At 31.3% G+C, this 25,366-nt stretch overlaps 1 protein-coding gene across 1 annotated transcript in view; it reads right to left on the bottom strand.

The window, feature by feature from the left end:
• The window catches only part of LOC117165794 (neurotrimin), a 105,230-nt gene that overhangs the window by 26,189 nt on the left and 53,675 nt on the right, over positions 1-25,366 (bottom strand). Inside the window, exons 3-4 of the mRNA XM_076628122.1 lie at positions 16,938-17,145; positions 12,828-12,986 (exon numbers count right to left, since the gene is read on the bottom strand). Coding sequence (XP_076484237.1) covers positions 12,828-12,986; positions 16,938-17,145 — 367 coding nt within the window. The remainder of the gene's footprint in view (positions 1-12,827; positions 12,987-16,937; positions 17,146-25,366) is intronic.

Raw genomic sequence — 25,366 nt, 5'->3', positions numbered from 1 at the left:
CCCGTCTTGTTAAAATACTACTTCGCGTTCATTATATCCAATAGAATTAACTACAAAAGGTAAATTACTTTGTAGAATGGTCAAATAATGCTCTTTTCGCATTATAACTTCGATTCGAACTAAGGGACCTCTGTGAGTAGTGCAACCTTAACACATAATTGAGCCACCTCCAAACTCCATAGTTTGTTTTATACCACCTGGTTGATCATTATTCTCGGATGAAGTCCGATACCAAGACCTTCTGTCGGATTCGAATCTGTTAATTTTTGTTTCGTCACTCCATATAACTCTTTTCCAATCTTCAGTCGTCCATTCTTTGTAGGTGTCAACAAATTGTTTTCGTAATTTAATATTTTTGTTTGAAACAGCTGGTTTACTTTCTTTTTCCTTCGCTCGTAAACCAATTCTCTTTAAAGAGCGACGAATGGTCCGATCGCTAGCACTTATTTCGATTTCCTGAGCAGCAATTTTTGGTGTTCTGTAACTATCCGACCGAATACAGTGTGCAATTTCGCGTGCTGCTCTATCCGAAATAAGTCGCGGTCTACTATTTTGTGAAGAAATTGGTGCACTAACATACTTTTTTTTTTATTCTTGCAATTATCGTATGACTGACACCACATTTCTCTGCAATTTGCCGCAACGACAAACCTTTATCACACAAACAAATAATACTGTTCTTTTTATCTTCACTAAGTGGCTTCATCTTGGATTAAGCATATCAAACTGAAAAGTAATCTAACAATGGTGTGGAACAGTTGACAGCGAAACAGTGGACAATCAGTGCTTATTGACAGTTTCGTTTCCCTGACATTTACATGTTATCATAAACGTTTCTGACGAAACGTGCAAAACTGTAAACATTGTTTCAAAACACAATTATTATAAAATATTCTGTACATTATTAATGTTAATGAAAATGAACTAATACATTTCGTTAATCAGACGTAGCTTGTAGTTACTGTTACCTAATCTTTACCGATCACTTGAAAAATTAGTCGTGATATCGCCTTTTACATAAAATCAGCGGAGTGTATTTACACTTTTGCTCGTCACTGTATATTGTTCCACCAAACTTTACTAGCTAAAAATTTCAGTTATTTGGAGAAATGCGAGATCTCTCGGATAGAATTTTTCTACTCCTCAGTATGATGTATAAAATATTTGCCTCCAGGTTATTTTTTTTCAAATTTTTCCTGTTTAGAAATGACTAATTATTTTGTTATGTAAAATGATCAATTTAGTTCCCATAATATTTCAGATAATAATATAGTAACTTTTTTAACGCATAATAAACCGTTATTTCTTTTATCAATACTTTTGTATAAATACTTTTGCACTTGTAGCCCATGAGAGTCCTATGAAGTAAGACATGATATGACGTACTTATACATATTCATGTAGCCGTGTATTTATACATGTTATACACGTTACCGTGCACTTGTACATGTTATATATGTGTTACATGTACTTATACGTTTTACTGGTTCTACTTTTTACATTACATTTACATATTTACATAGCTATGATGGTACTATATTCAAACATAATAGTTTTAAATTACAAAATGCCAACTTCCATGTTTACATATTATACAGAGATTCCCTGAAAATGCATATTTCTTATGTTTTTATTAGGTTTCTAATAATACATATTTAAAAGTGCAATATATTTAGAGAATATTTAGAAGAATATAAATATAAAATAGTATTTGATAATAAGTCTTCGTTGCATACATTTTTCTTGTATGTTCTTACTTATCTTCGCTATCTATGCCACATTGTACAAAATTACAATAAAGCTATACTTTTAACTTTGAACTAATCGATTCAAAGTAAAGATATCTTCTCATTTTTTCTAGATTATCAAATGTTATATTAATTAGTGTGTAATTAATATAATTTATTTTTGTAATGTAACTAAAAATTAAGCTCTTTGTTTGACTAAAAGAAAAGTTATTGAAAATTAATTTTCTAATTACTAATTCTTCATCCTTAATACATGATTAAATATAAGTTTTATTACTTAAATGTTATCATAATTTTTTCGTTTTAAATACACTATTTTTGGGATAAAAGAAATATAAGTATGGCTGAAAATATAAGCACGAATTAGACAAATAAAATGATAGTATATGCACGTGTAACGTTTTTATTTGAACTTACTCGGTAAAATTTCAAAGTCGTTCCTCTTCAGGACGGTGTCGCACGTAAAAACAGGTTGAGTATAAAACTTTAGCTTATTTCTGCGTTAGAAACACAGCGTGAGGTATAAAAGAGAAAACTATATATTATATTCCGAACATAGTTGGAAAAACGTTGGATTAAAATGCGTAGGCATATCATGGATAGAATTAGCATTCTAGAATTTCTCTCCGTCATTCTCTTTGAATACTAATTGACTAAATTGTAATTTGTCAGTAAATTATACAGTTAAAATGTCATTGCAAAACTAAACAATTCCAAATAGTTGAAAATAATTGTTTCGATAATCATTAATAACAATTCATGAAGCAAATACTTCTTACGTTAAGTACTTTGTAAAGTTTCACGCATAATTTACCTTACTGAAAACCGTATTTATTCGTATTAACCTGTACCTGTATATAGCTTGTTCATCGATTCATTTAGCAGGTCTGCAATCATTTATGAAACAGCAGCGTTGATTCCACATCGCAAGAAATCCATAATAGCGTGGTCGAAATTAATGTTAACTGACCGAGTCGCTCTTTACTTCTGCACCTTCGATACTGCGTCCGTTCCTGGCTTTTTGTTAGTCCGTTTAATCTGAGTAAGCATTCGATGCTCTGAATGCATTCCTGGCGAATTGCATGGTGTACATAACGCTTGTCATGAATTTCTTGTTAATTGTAGTTTACTCGGAGAACGTCTGATTATATCGCGTTATAGCAAATATAATTTGGTTATATTCTCGAGTAAACGTAGACTGTCGAATAAGAAGAATGAAAATGTTAAGTATCTCAAGACATATGTTTTATAACACTATATTAAATATTTTTTCTTAATTAAAATGTCCTATTTATCATTCCGAAATATCCCAGAAAACTGAAATTTTATCATTTGCTTTGTGACATATTTATCTTTCCTCGTTAAATTAAAAATATTTAGTCCTTATTCTGCAACAGTCTGCATAATATAATTTTACTTAAAAAATTAAAAACATGGGAAACTAAAGTAGGATCATTACAAATTTTTTCAGAAAATCCTCGGAGGTTTCCTAATTTTGAGAAACCACAACAATACGGATGATACGTTTTTACCCACAAATGCCAAAAATACTAAAATAAAATTTATTAGGAATTAAGTATTTATATTCCACGGAAGTGGTGTTCTCGATTAAAAATAAGAACATACAGAGTCTAACATAAAGTTTTGGAAGGTGCAAGAATATTTTTCAAATTTGTATATTCTAGTGACCTAATCATAGAAAATGGTGTATGGTTTGATAACATGAATTTAAATTGAATAATTATGTGTTATTGTAATTATAAAGAAAGATTATAGCAAATATTCATACACAGAATGTGTCTTATAACACGGATTGGATTGTATGTATAAACTTTTGTTTCACTTTGATAAATGAAATTTGAATTCTGTCTTAAGCCTCGTTCAAATTAATGCAAGTAACTCGAAACCCCTTTATGAATTTGGTTAACTTGAAATATCCTTTCATATTGTCTTATCTTTATTTCATCAAGTCACTTGACTTCAAGCTTCAAGAAAGTTTGTCTGGTTTCAACTATTTCCTCATTTGAAGAGAATAGCAGTTGTTATGTTATTCCGAGTTTCGTACTTCTTGATATTTAACTGCCTAAACCAAGTCGATTTCTTTTGAACTTCAGAATTATAATTAACATTATAATTAATATCTTACATACATAATGTATAACCAATACCTTTATTTTTCGTTACACATTTATTTGAAGCCACGTTACTGGAATTCAAACGACTTAAATTCGAGTAACTAGACTAATTTGGTGAAGCTGAATCTAATGAACCACCTGACAGGCATCTTATGATTGTACGTCAAAAAAAGGATAATTATGCGCTCTTGAAAATCGATTCTATCCATGCTTGAAAGCGCTGATGTCGTAATTCGTAGCTTTCTCTGGAATGTTCATTGTGATTTTTCAATTAAGTTGTACGAGAGAATATATTCTTGCTTTTTAAATCAGAATTAATATTTTCAGAAATATAACTTCAATAATAAAAACTTCGCTGAATGGATGGAATATGATTTTGATGTTTATTGACAGAGGTGTGATATGTGATATTATTATTTATCGCATGCACGTTGCCTGTTATTAGGCATAATATATTCTTATCAACAACAAAGAGCAAATGATATGCACCGATTGTTGAGTCCAAATTCATTAATATTTACGGGGAATGAAAGAGAGAAATTCTAAAATAATAAACAATGTCGTCCACCTGCCACGCAAATTGTTTTTTTTTTTTATTTTTATTTTTGTGATGTGTGAAATATGACAATTCAGCGTCACTAATTGAAGTAGTAAATACGATTTTCGCTAAAAGTTTAATTTTTAAATATGTTTTCGTAAGAATATCATCCATTATTGTATTTATTTCCTGTCATTATATTATTATTACATGCATATAATTGACAAATAATGGTAACTTACATCACAATATACATACACATACAATACATACAATACATACAATTACATAATTTTCACAGTCTTTAATACCAATTAACTTCTTTACGTAGTCTGTTCATTAATCAGATGAAATTCTTCTGAAAAATAAAAATATACTCAATACTGATTCATTTCTTACGACATGAATTGAAAATACGAGAAAGATGTTAAAAGATAGCGGGAACATAAAATACAAAGTAGAAGAAAGAGATAAAATTATAAATGATGCAAAACTGTAACAAACATGTAGAGGAAATTATTTCAAATTATGTATACTGCTCGTTAGAGGATTTCAGCTTCTATTTTTGGTACGGTAGTGTCAATGGTGAATACAGTAGTAACCGCACATAGAGCATGGCCAGTCGGAGAACGTAAATCTCACAGTGGAAAACTAAAAGGCGGTCACACTGGCCGTTCCCGGTTGAATTTTCGATTCGTTGAGCTCTAACTTTGTCTACCTAAGCGCTTAATCTCTGCGCGAAGCAATTTATGTTATTGAAACGCCTGTCGACTCTGCCCTCTGTAATCACTTGCATACGAGATAAACTGTAAACCACTGACCGAACCACTCAATATACTCTACATTCCTATTTTAATTAATTGCTTGTAATCATTGATAGCTTATGTATTAAATACTAATAACTAGGCTGTGTTACACACTATCAGGCCTTCCAGTTGACTGAAATGAACTGATTGACGAAATAAGTTGATTATTTTATCCTTTTGAAGCAAATAATTTTTGCTAGAAAGATATCATCACAAGCAACGAACCCTGTTGGCATATTTCATTATGCAGATTGTCATTATACATATGTACGTCAAACTTGAAGTAGAGAAAAGATACATATAACAAATAACCCTCGCAAATGTGAACAACAAAGGAAACAGTGGTGTGTATATGTATATGTTTTCACATCGACAGAATTGATTTTATGATCCTTGTTAGGGTTAATCATTTTCTGTTCTTCTCTGTGAGGATTATAAACTACTAAAGTCTAAACTCCTTTTTTTACCACCCATATGTATGTAAAATTAATGAATATATATTCTAGATTAATCACATAAAGATACAGTAATTTGATTTTCAAATTTTTCAATTTTAAATTCAATTCTTTTCAGAGCTAGGTAAAAATAAAAGAATTTTGTATAGATTAAAGAATAAATTAGATTTTTCTAATGATTTTCATAATGAAATTTTAAATAATTTCTGTAGTTTTTATTTATACAGTTTTGTTTCATACAGGTTCTTAATTAAGTATCTTTTTATTTAAATTAAACAGTAGATTTTGAACGCCAAATATTGAAATACAAACAATACATATAGAATCGAAAATTTAACGGTTGTTGGAAAACTAAAAGAATTTACGAATGAGGTCAAGAACCATAAACAAGTTTTCCGAACCACAAAGAATCGCGCATTGCTGTGACATGTATTGACAAAACTTTATTTTCCGTTCGTATTTGCGCACAGTTTCCAGCAAATAGATTTGACCGTTTGTCTACGATTTTATTCACACATACGTGAATGCGAGCAAACCACTTTCCGCGAAAATGGAATCCAAAAAATAAAATACATAAAAGAGGAATAGAGAAGCTATCGAGAATGCATTCGAGAAAGTGAAGGCAAACAAGCAAGAAGAGCCGAATGATCAAAGTCACAATTTAATTCGATTAAGGATTATTCATCAAAACCTTTTCTACTGCGTTTATGATTTTTTTTTTTTTTTTAGACGTTTTATTGTTATTTCAGAAGCACAAACATTGTCTCTAAAGATGTGCACAATATCCTATTTGCAATTACGTGTTTCTTATTGAAAAAAAGGGAAACATAAAATATACCTACATTACCGCTGATAAGTATCCAAAAACTTTAGCCGATTTGTAGAAACAGAACATGAATGTTAGTAGAATGCATGAATTAATGAAAAACTAATAGTTAGAAGCAATCTTTATCACTTCCTTGTATAATCAAAAAATCGTAATCATTTGTTCAAAAATTTACTGGTAATATATATTAAAATTTGAAACGTGATTTATCGATGTATCCATTGGTTTCAAAAATATCATTGCTGGAATTTCACAGTCTTTTTTTATTTCCAATAGTAGTAGAAGCAATTTAGACGTTTAACCTAAGTGAAATATGTTCATTTCTGCAGCATTTTTGAACGCATATGTCCACTCGTTACCGTAAATATACGATGTATCAGACCAAACATTTTCGGAAGGAATTTGTCTGGGTGTTACAAAACCTAGCACACACGAGAAGGCATTTAAAATACAGGAGACATTTTTCTTGTAACTGGCTCGGCATTTCCAGTGAGAGAGAGAATGTAGGCAGCAGTTCGATGCGGTCGAAAGACAAAGGAATGATAAATCGTTACTGTGTCTCGCGAATAAAGTCTTTGCAATTGGCCGTGTGCGAATCAGTACGTACGTATTACTTGGTATTATTGTGCGAAACGCGGCCTGTGTATTTCATTCTAACGTCATCGGCATGCCAACGTGCAGGTGCAGCGCAACGACAGGACCGCTGCATCACGCATCATAGTCGCTAAATAAGTTTGAAAGCCGCCGGTGATAAATTTTCATTGTACCTTCATCGTACGTCATATATTTCTTAGCCCTCTACCGTGTTCGTATAAATGTGTATCGGAAACATTTTTTCAAACGGCGTACGCTGTAAATATTGCAACATGAGCAAGTCAATAATTCATTGACCAAGCAATTCGAGTATTCGAATGCAAGACAAGAAGTATTAGTTAAAATCTTATTGAGAAAACCTATAGACCGATCTTTAAAAATATTGAAGTACAAAATGAGAGCTATAGGTGAAAAACATATATAACAAGTAAAATTCAATATATTGTCAACCAACTTTATATTAAAGCCATCCTTTCATTTGATTTGAGGATTAAACATGTATTTTTGCGACTTTCTTGAACATATATGAACTTATTGATAACATTAGTTATGCAGATTACTAGACTAACACTATATAATACAAAATACCATAGATTCATTACTTATTTTTGATAGATTTATGTCTTCGAGTCTATAAAAGACTTTTTTTAGTTCAATGACATAAAAGTCAGAAAATCAGTAAAAAAATTTATTAGTTGACTTAAGAGAATTTTTTGTCCAGAATTAGGTATTATTAATCGTATTGATATGGTTCTGGTATATAACTGAATATTGAAAATATATTTTTATTCTACCATCTCCTAGGAAAATTCATCTAAAAATTTCGAAAATGTGTCAATATATTATATTCCTCAATTATTATTCTTCTACAATATACGTATGTAGGTGACAATCTTTTGCATGCAGTTCTAGTTACGTGTAAAAATTCATATAAACCAATTAATCAACCTGTTACGCCGGGCCTCTCTGCCTGGCCCAGGTCACACACCGCGGGCCAGACGGACACCAGATGTCCGCTTTTCCGTACGGCGTACCCTCAATATCCTTAAGCACCCGTCATAAACCCGAGTCACTTGCCTGCAAAGGTCCTTTAAACAAAACAAACATCTGGTTCTGAGGAATTTCTAAACACTATTGTCTACCACGGCTGGACAAGGGAAAGTTGGTTTTTCTCACGCACGCTGCAACTTTCCTCCCACTAACCACTTTCTCTCGAGGGCAGTTAAGACCCTTCGTTTAACCAATTAAAAACGAAGCCTATTCCCTCACTCTCCTAAATAACATCGGCACCAACAAATCCGATGGTCCCGTGCGCTAGACACACCCATCCTTAGCTTTCCTCGGACACAGCATCGTCACTCAACTTCACTTCTTCTACATCGTTGGAAAAGTCAACTACTAAGTATACGCTAATGCCCAACGGGGCAGTCTAAGCATAACGCGAGAGTCGGTCTCGGTATTGTCGAGCATACACTTCGTCTCTTAAATATCTTATAGTGCTACGTCCACTAATACATTGAATCCAATTATAAGAGCCCTGCTCTAACGCACATATCTATCTTAGCTTCGTGCGACAAGTTGTTAATTACTTATTTCTCTCTGTCAGTGTAATCTAAGTGCTGGAAACATATAATTTATAAGTCTGTGAATCACAGGGTTATACAACCTCAATCACCCCTATTATCTCAACGGAAATCAGGGGATCGATCAATTCGTGGTGTCGATTGTTATAATCGTAACGGGGATTTACGACCCCCGTTGACGTCTCTCCTTGCGATTACGTCTCCCCGCGATTGGTCGAAGAAACACAACCCAACAATAATACACAATGCACTTGATTGACTTTTAAAATTCGTTATGTTTGTTTGCAAATTTTATTTACATAAATTTGTATACGATCAATAATCGATGATCCACTATTATACATCGCATATATGTGCCATATCTATCTTTATTTCATTCATCTTTCTTTTTTTTGCCTCTTTCCACAATTACGTATTCGCACTTCTACATTTTCGCCAAGTTTCTTCCCAAGATTACGTATTGATTTTGTATAGTAAAGACCACATTCAATCGGATGTTGTAACTGTTCAACGGCTGGAATCTGTTCAACGACTGAAATCTGTTCAACGGCTGGAATTTGCTCACTTGAACTATAAACAGTTTTTTAGTTTTTTCTCTCAAAGGAAAAAAATCCGCTGCCGTCAGATCTCATGAACAAGGAAGCCGCATGGGAAGAGCAGGTCTACATTCTATCCACAGTGATCCAAACTTTTCGTTTAAAAATTAATGATCCGGTCGGCTATATGGAGCACCATCGTGCAACAAATGAAGTGACGACTCTGCCGTAATATATTTTCATGTAATTGCCTTAGGAGACATGAACATAAAAATTGCAAATATGCTGTTGCACTTTTTATCGATGTAGGCAGAATGGTAGGGCCAATAATATGATTTTCGATAATTCCTGCTCATACGTTTATGGTGAATCGTTCTAGATTAAATTTTTCAACCATTGCACAAACATTTCTATAAGTCCAAATCCTGACATTTTGTCGATTGAGGATGCTACAACTTGAAATACTGCTTTCATCCGTAAATGATACACTCCAAAATACACGCTCCAAAAAGTGTGCATCCCGTTGCAGCTTATGTAGCATCCAACGGCAAAAACTTCGTTGAGTGGTGTAGTCATTTGGTTGGAGTGCTTGAACGTGGTGAATTTTGTAAGGACGTAAGCCTTCTTCTCCAATTATGTGTCGCACTGTCAAGTGAGTGATTCTCATTCGACGAATTATTTTATGTAGGTCTAATGGCGAATAAGCACAAGCAAAGGCCATGATTAACGTATTTTTCTTTACGTCAATTGGTGCGGAGTCGACCTGCATACAGATGTCGCAATATTAAATCATGATCACCAAATTGTCAGCATAGCAGTTGAAAAGCACATCGTCATTGGTAGCATCGTCGTGGTTTTTATACTTACTTTTTATACACCCCGTACATAAGTCAATAGCAGATTATTCTAATATATAATAGTACATATTGTAAGTATAATATGATATTCGCTAATAACCCTCAGAGGTAGGTGTAACTTTAAATAAATAAAATGCCGTGAATAATTATAAGCTCACTCGTATTTTTAAATTTTTCATAATATTAAAACAAAAATTGCCAAAATTGTTTATATAATTTCATTATATTACAATATAAAACAAAATTGAAGATACAAGGAACAAAAATTTTCTTTTTTGAAGCCTGGGAAAAATGAAAGTTTCTCTTAAAATTATGTTTTTAGCTGTGAAAAAATATAAACTCGATGTTAATTCTGTTACGTTTCCATTCAATATTTCGTGAACTTCTTCTTATTTTTATTTACTTTTATTAATTTGTTAGGTACACTACCCACTAACATATTTTTTTTTTTTTTAAGTTCAACGATATTTTCTTAGATAGGTTTCTTCTCCTGATCGTAGACTTTTCTTCCTGGAATTCCCCACAGGTTCTCGATCGGGTTCAGATCAATGTTCAATACTGCCCATGGTAATAATTCTATTTCGAAATCTTGAAACCACTTTTCTGTAGTGGCGACTGTATGAATAGGAGCATTGTAATGTTGAAAAATTGTCTTCTTGTCTTCTATTTCGCAGAAAGGCAATAATTCGTTATGTAACATTTGATATCTTATAGCGTTCAATTTACCCTACACAACAACAGTTTTACTTAACATATCAGCCATATCAAGAGTATAACAAACATTGTCAATCATTTCTTAGAAATATTGAAGAAATAATGCAGACAATGCGTTAGAGTCTAATGTTATTCACAACACTATAAAATAAAAAAATATATTTCTAACGTAAAATTAACGTAAAATTACATGAACTTTTTTTATTATCTGGAATCTGGAATCACGCTTTATAAATATCGCCTATATTTTTTAATCCTTTGTATATGTATTGACAAATTTTATAAATCTAAAAGTGAATAGAATTTAAAGTACACGAAAAATTGAGACACAGCCATTTCATTGTGAAATGTGCCAGTAACGTCCCATTTTTACTGAAAACAGCTTGCTAGATGTATATATTGCAGTTATTTATCGCTTTTTACGAGTTACACTCTGCCTATCAATTGATTTTAGGAAATTGTATAATAATCGCACAAAATGTAATAGGTACCTAATTATATGCGAATAAGATACACTTCCTCAAATCTTTATTTAAAGAAAGGAAACAATATTTATATTCGATAAGGTAAATTGTTCCGTATTACAACGAAATTACTGTAAATGTAAACAAATTTCTATTTGCAAGTAGGTAGTAAAATCAACATTTGATTTAAGTTACTACGTTTTATTAAATTTGTTTTATAAAATTGTGTAATGTTAAATGTTAATGTAAAATAATGTTAAATTTTACAAATCAAAATACACACATGTATATAAAGAAAATTTTAATTATTCTTATACTCACATAAATGTAGAAAAATTTTGTGAAGTTTCCTAGACTTAGTACTACATTTGGCATACTGCAAGAAAATTATACTAAAGCGGTATATGTACAAAATTGTAATTATTTTGTATAATTTTAAATATATAACTGATTAGTTTTTTCATCTATTATTTTATTGGTAAACTACAAACGGCAAAGAGTTTAAATCTAACACTCTGCGAAGTGCACTTGATGCACTTTTCTTGTAAAAGTTTGCCATGTGAAAACATAGCAGTGCAAGATCTAATCTCAGAAAGGAAAGAATTGCACCTCCCAGATTCATCAATCTTCAAGGATAATGTTCATTTAACCATCGTCACACTTGTCTTCCGTAATGTTTCAGGTATCTATCGTTTAATTGTATCCGCGCCCACATACACATGCACACATTCATCAGTAAAGGAAGAATGAAACACTTAAGAATAATTGACAAATCATCTTTTAGGAAGATAATTTGAAAAAAACTTATTTCAAAAATACTTCTAATGGTGAGGTGCTTACATATTATGTTAGAATTGTTAAATTGTGGAAAGATATTTAATGAATATCATTTATTTAGTTTTATGTTTAATTACTTGTAGTTGGATCTAACATTAATGAACATTTAAACATTTGATGCAATTCGATCAAAAAATTGATATTGTTGTTTTATTTTCAAAGTTATGTTATGTTTGAAGAACATTTCTCTACTGTTGATTATTTAGCAAGGAATACATCTGCTTAATTCAACTTTTATGTTTATCTATAACGAATACCTGAAACTTCATAAAGCTTATTTAAACTTTTAGAGTGTGATTAGATAGGTATTTCAATTACTATTATATCCCCGCATTGAAGAGACATAATAACCTAACTCCGCAAGATTAGGTTTCATTAGTCTTTAATTATTACCCTTATATCTATACTAACTAATATTAACTATTGTTTTTATCAGTAGCTATTAATTGTATATGGTTGCCAGATGATAAGATTAAAGGCTAAAAAATTAGTTTAAAGAGGTTCATACAAGATATATTTTACTTGCAATAATTTGGAAGCATCCAAACACATATGGACGGTTTTACTTGAACTGTATTAATGTTAGTCTAACAAAAATAGTTTTTTAATATTTAAAATTCAGTATGGCATTTATATCATATTAGGTAAAAAATAATAGATTAGATTTGACGCCCTTACGTTAGGTGTAAGGTTAGGTTTCAACACCAGATGTAGATTTTAACATTATCCCTTACCTTCTTCGCCATTTCCAAGGAGTATAGTTTCTCCATCTTCTCGTCTCCATGTAATATTTGGAGTTGGAGATCCTTTAGCAGCGCAACGTAATGTAACGTTGCTTCCTTCTCTGACTATCATATCCGTACTTGTCATATAGTCTAAAATATCGGGCGGAACTGAAAAGAGAAAAATTACAAATTACACTAAAAAGGGAAAGGTTATAAATTATTATTATTATTTATTATTTTATTTATAAATTATTATTATTTATAAATTATTTATTATTTTCATTATAATTTATTACGTTAAATCTTTCTAAAGATTCTAGTCGGATTTTTCTGTCGCATTTTAGTTCGCTACGATGTAAACTTTTATTATTCTGTTTTAAACGATTCTTGTGTGATTTATAAATAAGGCTCTAGTTGAAAATAAATATGCATTTGTATTTTTACCGTAATCGACGACGGAGAAATTTTCGAGCGAAAATAATCCTGATAAGTTTCAACAAGAGAACAAAAGTATTATTAAGACTAAGAAATTGTATGAAGCTTCTAAATCGTATATTCTTTCAAAAGATATGGAATTACTAAAGAAAAATCATCAAACTAGAAACATTAATTATATTTGAGTATGATCAAAATAGAAAAGTACTTTCCCATCTCTGCTTCAACAATACTTTAAAGATATTTTCATTAATCCGAATGATATTCAAAGTATTAAAGTAACTTAGTATTAAGCATTAAAAATAATTCTTGTGTAAAATTCTATAATATTTGCCCTTATAGTGGTAAAAAATACTTATTGTTAATATGTATAGGTGTCAAATTTGAAGAGTTTCAAAATATTTACGACAAAGATAGTAATAAAGGCTACAAAAAACACAATTTATGACACGAAAGAAACCACTTTCATAAGAAAGTGAGAACGTTTTTAACGAATTAAGAAGTAAATTAAGCTTAAGAAGATTAAAACCATTTTTCAGCAAAAGATCCGATATTATTTTTTGATCCACCTAATACAGAGTGCTTCGAACAGTAGTACACGTCCTATTACGCGGGAGTAAAATTAGGTAATGGTGTTCCAAACATTGCTCTAACCACTAAACAGAAATTTGATCAGAATTAAGAAGAAGTACTCACTTTCCCCAATTCTCAAGAAACAAATGATAAAACCACCATAAATATTTCTTAAAGTAGATAATCAATAACAAGACGCATACACCCTCAATTACTACTGTAACAATTATTACAGTATTGTTTTTTTCATTCAACAGCACAGTGAATACGGATATATAATGCTACAGCAATTAAGCTTAATTAATCAAGAATTTTCAATATTTATAAGTAAATATTTGAATACGTTAAAAAATTAAATTACTTATGTATATGAAATGTATGCGTAGATATCTATATAGGCATACAGTTTTAAATAAGAGAAAGATAATCAATAATATATCAAAATCAAAGAAAAATACATTTAACATCTTGAGATCTTGTCGAGCAAGTTACCAATATTTGAATCATTGTTTGTTATCTGATTTTATTATCGCAGAAGCAATTATGTTTACTATACTATGTTCAAAATCCAATTATCCATTTAAACCCAAAGCTACTGAGAAATACATCCTATCATTCTGTTTAACTACTTCATCACTCTATTTCTTGCTTTTCCTTTCTCCGTTTTCTCTGCACTTTTGCTCGTTTTAAAGACAGCAAACGGAAACGTACAAGTACATATATATGTACAATGTACAACATGCATTCCACTTGAAGCGTATTAAATTGAAGAATAGTTGTAAGTGAACAAACTGACCTTAGACAAAACAATATTGTTCGACAATTATTTGGTATCTCTGAATTTTTACTTATCAAGAAGTTTGAAAGAAAAAGTTTACGCAACAGGAAGTAATATACATTAGGAATTAATGGAAAGAGCATGTAATACATTTTCAGAAATTAAAGGAAATTGATAAGAAATCCATACTCTGAACTGGAACTACAGAAATAGGATTTTCACAAATTATGTTTACAAAACTCTCGTACTATGAACTTCAAAAATTTAAAAACTTCGAGAATTTTAAACTTTTGTGAAATATTAGAACATCACAAACTGCGTAAAATTACGCGTACTTGTGTATTTAGAACTTTCTAATAAATAAATATTATTACTTTGTTAAAAATATTTAGTGTTGAAGAACATTTTTAATTCATTTACTAAACATTTGAGTCTAGGAACAGTGTGAGATCGTTAACAATGTTGTCTACTATTGCCACTTGGGCTTTGGTAGTATCAAGATGATTTTGAATGTGATTACTTGCGTGGTATACGTCTTGGCTAAGGATGTTTTAACCACTTATCCTAGAATTGTTTCCAAGCTACACAATACTATTTGTTGATCACCATCTTTGTCTTGTCGAATGATCAGAAAATGCTTCAAAGTAAATCCATAAATACATCTTGACCAGTGCCATTCACCTGAGTGATAGCATTAGATACGAAACATTAATTTCTGGACTATTATACATTAATAGACGAGTGCAAAATCAACAAAAAATTTAAGTACTTAAAAAAAGATATAATAAAATAATGGCAATAATAAAATCACCTCGCCAAGTACTATACGACATAAATAATTATATTTAATTTCTGGTTTCTATCACAGAATACAAAATTATATTGTATGAAAATATAGAGATGCATCATAGCAAACTAATCTTTTGCATGTAATGCAGCTTTTTACACAATTTTGAGATGTCTGGATTATACAAGTAGATAGTTCCATCCCTTTATGCCGAACCTCTCCGTCACAGCCGCAAGATGTAATCGAGCATTCTCGTGAATTTTCCGGGTTGTTTGTTGCTTCCGGTTGCTCATAAATATTTTAGCATTTCACAAGAAGCAAAAGCGTTGCTTTGATCAAATTAGAGTATCAATCTCCTCAATCTTTTTTGAGGAGTCACTGCACTTACAGAGCATCATATTGGATAATTATGTTACATTTACCAATAATCATCAATTGATGATTCGGGATATTTTGTCCATCTTTTGTTCATTAGTCAGTAGTTCCATTTTCAATCTATCAGCAGCACTAATTTCTTTAAGATTGTATTCCGATATTATCTTTTACTTATAGAAATCATGTGATGCATATGACGCATGTAAAGTATTATTAAACAATATCTAATTGTTGTATGTTTCAACATATAAGGCCCGGTGTAGACAAGCGACTTTTTGACATTATTTTCTCGTTGTATCGTATGTCTTCTTTCGCTTCCCCATTTAAAAACAACAAAAACAGATGTATGACGCAACAAGAACGCGACGTCGAAGAGTCGTTCGTCTACATCGCCCTTAAGAAACTTAGAATATTATCAATATTATATGTACATATTACAACAACTAACTAAAGATAATAAATTATACTAGATACGTGATATAATACAATACCAAATTAGTGAACTTGTTGAATATACTTCTTCACCGATTTAGATGCTCTTGAAATTTGTTGTCAAGATCATCACTCCGAACAAGTATTTCCTATACATATGTATAAGGGGTAGTTAGTCATAATTTTTGAATTATACACAAAACTATGTTTGGTAGCGCATACAATGAACTTTGTAAAAAATAGATTTTGACAAATTTACTGATGGAACACACGTCGTACTTATTTGTGGGAAATCCAATATATTTTTCCTTCCTTATAACATCACTGGATTTAGATTCACTCACGTATACCGCCCTACACGGTCCGCTTACGCTGGCTACCAGCTGTCACCACTTAAATATTCTAACCCTACTTACTCCTTTCCATTTGGAATTCAGTGACTGGAATTTTTAGTATTTTTTCGCTGTTTATATGCCACTATAAAGATATTAAAAAAAGTTCTTGTTAAAATTCATGAAAAGATAACACATCGACAGCTTCACGCGACATGATACCTGACATGCTTTTCCGTATAACCCGGTAACTAAGATCAGGCACCCCTTATACGTATAGAAAAAAGTAGTTCATAATAACGATCTTGACAACTTATTTCAAGGATATCGAAGTCGATGAGGAGGTAGTTATTCGACAGGTTATCATTAAATGTCATTTAATATATGAAATGTAATGAATAACCAACCTACAACATCCAAGTAACCGGTTTGACTCTTCATCGGATCGGTGTTTATTTGACACATGTAGGCACCTCGATCGGATTCGCTCACGTCGCGTATGTGTAAATGCCATGTTTTGCGCTCAGTATGCGTTACTCCAATCCTATGATTCTTTGTAATCACGTGATTAGCTATTGTTAAAATAGTTTGTGTATCCACTCGTAACCATGCTACCTGAAAAAAGAATAAGAAATAAAGATATATAGCTTACTTGAACAATCTAAATATACAGCAACTTTATTTAATAATTTATTTACATGTACAATATTAAATTTGCTTGAATTTTCATTAACTTGAATTGTTAATTTCATATTATTCATAACGTTGCAGTTACAAATGTATTTTTCATTCTTATTGTATGCAAATGTGTTAATACAACAACAAGGAGGTCAATTATAAATATCTTTGATATGAAAGCTGGATATAGCCAGTTTTGAGAATGTATTAATTAAAATTCTTTTACCGCAGTCAACTGTTTCAATTTGAAGTTTGTCTAACATTTGTACGTCGTTTTATGTAATAGGACTTAATGTTTTCACAGTCAATAGAGATAGACACGTGATAAAGCCATAATACAGTGTAGGAGTAATTTATGGAAACAGGGTCCGTTCTTCCTTTGATCTAATCCTTTCGTTGATATTACTAGGCTGAAAGCATTCCTACCTTGTCAAACTGTCAGTTACTGAAGTGATTAAGATCGTTGAGGTCCTAGAAGGACTATTTTGATTTTGAGATATTCAGTAACTCACTACTAACACAACTAACTCAACATCAAATTGCGAGAGATGAATAAGGATTAATATCATTATTAAAAAATACATATGTTATGTTATTTCTCTTATGGAATAATTAATAACTAAAAATAATTTTGGTGTTACTACTGTTAAGAAAATACTAAAATACTATGTTACTATAACATTAATAATGATGATATACTTTTAGGAAGTAAAGTATGTTATTTACTGTATGAAATCTCTTTGGTACTAATTCGGATATTTAAATCTTTACTTTTCACATTCGATATTTGTATATTTATTATAATAAAATTATATATTTACTAAATATAATAATCTTATCTTTCTCTTGGTCTTCGAAAATAAAGCAACGTGATAAATATAAACATTAAGTTATTAAAAAATACTATCCAGTAAAGACAAACGATGTTTGACATTACGTAAAATAAAATAACAGAACAATCTTAATGTAATCGTGTATCGACAATAGTGCTAACAAGAGAACTGACAAATAGCAATAAAAAACAAAGCCGAAAACGCAATTCTTTTATTCTTGATTTGCGTCATATTTCGGCATCAAAAATCACCCCTTAAATTATTTTAAAACAGTAACTGAACACCCTGTATAACATACTGTACACTATACAGGCTATTATGACCTGACGTATCTGTCACAGATGAAATCCGACTAAACAAAGCGATAAGATAGCGAAATTCCAAGCGCCTTAGCATGAGTGACCATCGGGATAACATCCGGTCACTCTATCCGTTCTGAGAAATATATGATCGAAGCCTTTTCCCACTCCCACGAATAAAGGAATTTAAATACTCCCCCTAAAATCATCCAATTCAGTCTTGAACAGTCGCGCCTAGAGCTCGGAAGTGTATTATAAACCAGAAAAAAAAGTTTCTTTTCTTTCTTAAATTTCTTTTTATTTTACGTGACATATTCGTCGATGATCGACGAATTATTATTATCCAAGGCTTCGATTTATTTTATTAGATATTTAAAATTACGGTCATGGAAATGATTAAATAAAGTTTTAGACGATGCATTAAAAAATTGAAATTTATAACATTATGGAAGCAAATATTAAATTAAATAGATATTTATACAATATTATGTTTTATTATTATATTTTAATAATTTAATATCGTTTATATAATTTGAATAAAAATTCCTAGAAGGAAAACTAGAAAATATCATGTACACCTATAATCAAGAAATATTTTATATTTAATAACTTAGTTCAATTAACGAAAATAATAAATTAATAATTATAGGACACGTATTTACCTTAGTATAAGTCAATATTAACGGAACATAAGAAAATTAAATGAGTGCAACAATTTTACAAATAATCGGATAGATGCACAGATACTTTTACATACATATTTAATACTTTCAATTAAAATATAACATGGCTATTAATTATAGTATTTTGAAACATCATTTAGCCAATCTGTTTGAACAATGAGTACCATAATGTATAGCGTCAATAGGATACAGCGCCAACCAATCCTGATTTATAGTCCGCCGCGCGCCGTTACCGTTCAGGCAGGATAATTAGAACGTGGCTGTAAGAATTCAGCCAACAAAATTTTTCCTCTTCAAGTCGAGAGCAAATTCTCGTGTTTTTCAGAAAATTCCTTCCTTAATCATTCCTCCATCTAGTCCATTTCTTCTTCTATTTCTCCCTTTTCCTTCTTACTTATCCTAGTATTTGTTTCTTCGTTTTTCATTTCTCTCAGTTCCTATCCAATTAATATGCCACGATTTATGTACTATGGAATTTATTTTACGCTTGAATATCAACTTAAGATTTAGTAGCTTCTAATTAATGAATATAAGATACTAACATATTCACTAGTTTGACAATTTTGTTATTAGTAGTAGCTTTTAAAATAATTGAAGAACTGATTCGATTAGCATTATTAATTAGTAAAACGTTCAATAATAATTGGAGAATGTGGTGCACTATTTATGCATATAGCACAATGTTACATGAACGATAGTGACGGTCATATACTTACGGACAGTTGCAAATTCTAATTTTGTTTACGAGATTGCAAAATTAGATAGGAGCAAACGTAAGTTTCTTGCATGGGGAGTAAGTTTAAACATTACTTTATATGGTAGCCAAACAAAGCTTACCTTTCAATATTAATACATTTTATTACGATTTTTAATATCAGCTGCAATATTATAAGCGAGCGTGCTTTTCACGTTTTACATATTTATTGGTTTTTAATTTATAATGCATTAATATCTAGTTTGTATAGCGTTTTGTTTTATAGTCTCGCCATATTTTGGTGGCATAAATTGTATTAATTTAATGCATCTCTTTCCTGGTATAGACTTTCGACCATTTTCGATAACAGTAGATACAATTCTTCTAAATTCATTGGCTTTATTCCTTCACGAATTTTTTGACGTCGATCCATAACGTTTCCATCGCTTTATTTAATACTTTGTTCGCTTAAAAATTGCTTAATACCCGAGCCATGCGCTTCGAATCAATATCGACTTGGTAGTTCCGGTCGTTTGGCATTCGATCACGGGCAGGTGGGAGTAGCACATCTTTAATTATTTCTATGTACCTACGTAAAACAGTCCCGCTATGCGATGTATGGTATCGATTCCATTAATAGTCATTGCACTCCAGACGAAGACTGAATCTCTTCACCATCTTCGATTGTGAATTTGTTACAATCTTTATCTCTCTAGTAATGTCTTATATATTTTTCTATCAAAATTAAATTGAACATTGTCTCATCCGTGAAAGTGATTTTAGACCACTGTTGTAGATTCTAATTCTAATGTTTTTTAACAAACGCAATTCTTTCCCGTCTAATTACTCTGTATGAATGAGCAAAACCCTCGTTAGCAATAAACATAAACGGCTTGTTTGTTCCAGGAAGTGATGGATTTCTTAAAACATATATTCAGTATTGTACGGACGCGTTTATGTCCGGTAGTGGACACAGACGTTGTGTGCTGATATAGTTATTGTTATCAGCCACGGTATATCAGTGATTGGGTAAGAAGAATCGAAGTTTACACTTTTTTGAACGCAATAGTACTAGGGAACTTGTACTTTAATAAAAAAGTACAAGTGTGCAATGGAGTATAGCATAATGTATGTATTTTGTTGTTTGTATTATGATGTTTCTGCTAATCGATTATTAGAATATATACTGATTGAATATTGAAATATGTCTATACTGATTAATGGCTCGAATATGTATACCGATGGAAAACTAGAATATGTATATTCCGCCTGGATTGTTCGAGCTTTCAAGTTTGTTCGGGACACACGTTGATTGGTTATTGTTAAAAATTAATTTTCCAATCAACGGCGTTCTGAATGTCACGACAAATATCACGTTTTCTGGCAGCTTCTATATCAACTTACAGTGGAACATATAATTTGATTCTACAATTTCAAATTACACAACGCTGAAATATTTTTTAAAATAATGAAGCACAGTGATCCAGCGATTTCGGGTTTTATTACCACTATCATTTAACTGCCGTCATGACATGTATAACATTCATTAACACACGGTAACGAATAACCGGTACCAAATCCCAGCGATATTGCATCGCTAGTCTACAGAATCATACGGTATCAAACTGTGAGATCGCGTCGAGTTTCACTCGTTTTCGTTATTCCGATGTGATTATTTTCCATTACTTATGTTAGAAATCTCTGGAATTTGACTAATGCACGAATTACTCCATCGAGAGACACAAATTTTTAAATTTACCGTATAATACGGTACGTATTATATTTTTAAGTATGTGTCCATTTAAATCGTTACGTAAAGATGAAATTCTTATAAATTTGTTAATATTGGCAGCACTTACATACTTAAAATTCATAACATACCTATTCATTCATAACAAATTCATAACATATTTTGCATACAAGAAACTTGCGTTTAACAACATCTGATTTTGTAATTTCATAAATAGAATTTAAATGTCCCAAAATAGTATATTACATCGAAAACAAAACAAAACAAAACAAAACAAAACAAAACAAAACAAAACAAAACAAAACAAAACAAAACAAGACAAGACAAGACAAGACAAGACAAGACAAGACAAAAATATTACTTGTAGTATAATATTTGAAGATTGACTTTGCGAGACGAAGATTCTTGAATTCTTGTTATTGATACGAAATTACTTATTTGAATCATATGCAGCATTAACATTTTTTGTCCTTCTTTGCAGTTTTTCTAGTAATATTTTTTCGTTATTAGAACACTTTCTCATAATGTTCTCATAAATCCTATCAAAGAGGGGGTCTCAACAAATGTGATACAATAAGGATCCTACGTGAAAAACAAAACAAAGGTATAAACTAATGTTCTTTCATATTTAGTTCAATTTTCTTGAAAACGTAGCGTCAGATGAAAAAAGGTTTATTCCATATTTTCGACTTGGTTTTCTAATAATTTTATAATTGCGCTAGAAATTTTGTATAAAAATTTTGATTAGCGAATGCATATATGTATAGTATATGTATTATATATATAAAGTGCTACATTATATAGCATATATGTATTACATGGATGGATCGAAAATATTTTTTCATTATATCTCCCCACTGCTACTGAAGTGCACAGTGTACATCTTTTACCCTATTGCGACAGCTGCTGAAAGCGACGTAGTATTCGAATAGTAACAATGGTAATGCATTCGTTGTATTTAATCAAGCGTCAAACAATCGTTCACGTTAACTGAGCGTCACACCCAGCGAATCATCCACGTTCTGTGTGACCACGAGCCCGGATAAAATGGTTGCCGTTTGAGAGGCATTATTTCTCCCTAGCGACTAGTCCCTTGTCTCTCTCGATGTCCATCACAATACCTTCGCACAGACATTCCTTCATAGTAGTCCTATCACTTACAACTATTACATTACATAGTCTTAAGATGTAACGAAATTCATCTTTATTTGTAAATGCTTTCCTTTCATTTATGAATCATAAATTTTGTGAATGAAAGTATGATTATTTCAATTTTTAGAAATAGATTTACGGACCTTATAGCTATATCAAAATTTTTAATTGTATTCATAATTTCTATATTTATTTTGAATCAGTATTAAAATAATTATATATATTTTACATTCCCAATATTTCCAATATCAAGTCAAGTATTGATTTCGAGGATAAAAATGGTACATTAAAATACCAAATTTTAGTAAATTTCTTTGTTATATATTCTTCATTCAAATTTTAAATGGAGTATTGTGTCTGTCCAATGATTGCTTATCAGAAAAAGTATACTATTAAACTAATACAAGCATTTCAGAAAACGATATTTTAATTTCACGTAAACGTATGACGTTTGGTCATACGTGGTGCTATTGTTATTTGATTAAATTTTAATTACTCAATTATTCGATAAAATTAAATGTTAGAAATGCTACGTGTCTTACATGTATACAGTTATATACATACGTTTATATGTACATATTGTATTGAAATATCATTTTATCGCTATACGAACATTATTATAAGTTATATTATAGTCACTCAATATTTAATTGAGTATAAAGCAAATAACCTGCAAATTTTAATAATCTCATAATAGTTTCGGCAGTTCGTAGTCTTGTGATGATGTAGCTACGTATTATGTGTTACAAATTTTCCAAAGTACAAAACAGTGATTTGTGTATTGCTCAAAATGTATTTTTTTACAAATAAATTAATTAATGCAGTAAACTAATTTACAATTGCGCATATAGTACTCGGAAATATGTGGCAGAAACGCAGGCAAGAAGTGCTGCTGAGCTTATATTATAGGTAGTATAAAGCCTTCAAAATACAGAGGTTTAGCCAACAGGATGTATGTATTACGTCACGTTTTGTAAATTCTGGTCGCGACTAATTAAAGTGTCCATTCACTTTAAAGTCATTTCAACTGCACCGGTGGGCCATTTTTTATTTAAACATTTTGCACGTTGGTTAGCATGTATGGTTCCTTTCACCGAAGTGTAAAAAACGCGTGAAACGTGATAAAAGTTCAATTTCTATCGAATTTTCAATAGAAACATCATTGGAATTTAGTTACTACACGATTCGTTGCAATTACACGTTCATTTACCCCATGCGTTTCATAGTGTAAGATTTTCCAGAGATTACACGATTCCTATTATGTGATTCCTGCTTCGTCTGCTTATTCTCTTTTGTAACCGGAGACAAAGGACCTTAATACCTTAAGCTTCGTTTCCCATTTTCTTGCACATGAGTGATTACCTGCAACTTTTTCAGTGAGTTCTCCAAAGAAGATCGTAACTTAAATCTACCAGCAGCAATGAGAATACGAGTATATTGCTAGTATGCATTATTCTCTCATGCGCTTAACTGCTTTTGATTGTCATGCCTATCAGATCACGAAGCAGATCACTATGCATTAGTATTTCAATGCAAGTATAACCTTTGCAAAATAATATGCATATTACAATATCATATCAGCATAATACTCTTTCCTACTTTTACATTGACAATCCAAACAACATTTCACTCTTGAACCTTTTTCCGGTTGAACCAGTTTATCTACATAATAAAAAGTGGTGTTTACTTACGGAGGATTAATGTGCTCTATCTGTATTTTTGTTATCTACAAATCTTATTTATCCGAAATTCATGATATCAAATTATATGTATAATATGAACTGTTTTATTGAAGATTTAAAAAACAATGTAACAACTGTTACGCCACGAGGCTTACTATAGGCCGTATTTTTAATCGTCGCTCGTGGTTCTACAGTGTCGCACAGATCGTCGCAGTGTCAAACAGATCGTCTTATCTGGCCGACAGAAAATATACAATATATCGACGAGCGCATAGTTGTCATCAAGCAGCGAGTTCTAGAAACGTCGATTTCGGTTCGTTATTTCATACACATAAAAAAGGTGGCATACGTGATCATAGACGCGAACGGTGGCGTGATCCGAGCGTAGTAGGGGTCGTCTCCCAGAGAAGACAACGAAAAGGATCGAAGGGCAATTAGTCCCTTCTGAAGAGTCAAACGTTATACATCGAGAGGTCTGACGATTAAAATTAAAGTAGCTTAGTCTAACGAATTCATTGAGAGATATCGTAAAGTCGGGTCGAATTTCTGTAACATTAACTGTATTCATCGCTAACGTTTTTATTATTACATTCATTATTGTTAAATATACAAGCTATATTAACCTGTTAATTCAGTGTTAAACTCATTTGAATCACCTGTGTTATCTTAATCGAAACAGGGGAACGACTATTTCGTGGCGTTGATTAGCAGAATCGTAGCGAGAATTTACGCCTCTCGCTGACGTACTTTCCTCGCGACCGCGTCTCTCCGCGAACGGTCGTAACAACAACATTGTTCCAAATTATATTTTCTATAAATGATTTCCTTATATAAGTACCTTCTTTTGAATGTACATACAAATACATTGGCTACATATGATTTATAATGAATCAAAATCATTCTGCTTATTTACTTGAATTTGGAAATTTAGTTTGATATTTAAAAGTGAATATCTATTTTCAACATCATATTGGCTCATTTTTATATACGTCACCTTCCACGATTTTTTGATTTTGTATTCAACATGCTTTAATTAAATGAAATTTGAAATTCATACCTTCAAAT

Source organism: Bombus vancouverensis, chromosome 3 (genome assembly GCF_051014615.1).
Source record: "Bombus vancouverensis nearcticus chromosome 3, iyBomVanc1_principal, whole genome shotgun sequence".
In the NCBI taxonomy this organism is placed as follows: Eukaryota; Metazoa; Arthropoda; class Insecta; order Hymenoptera; family Apidae; genus Bombus; species Bombus vancouverensis.
The sequence above is the reverse complement of the archived record's forward strand: the minus strand, read 5'-3'. Positions and strand labels throughout refer to the sequence as shown.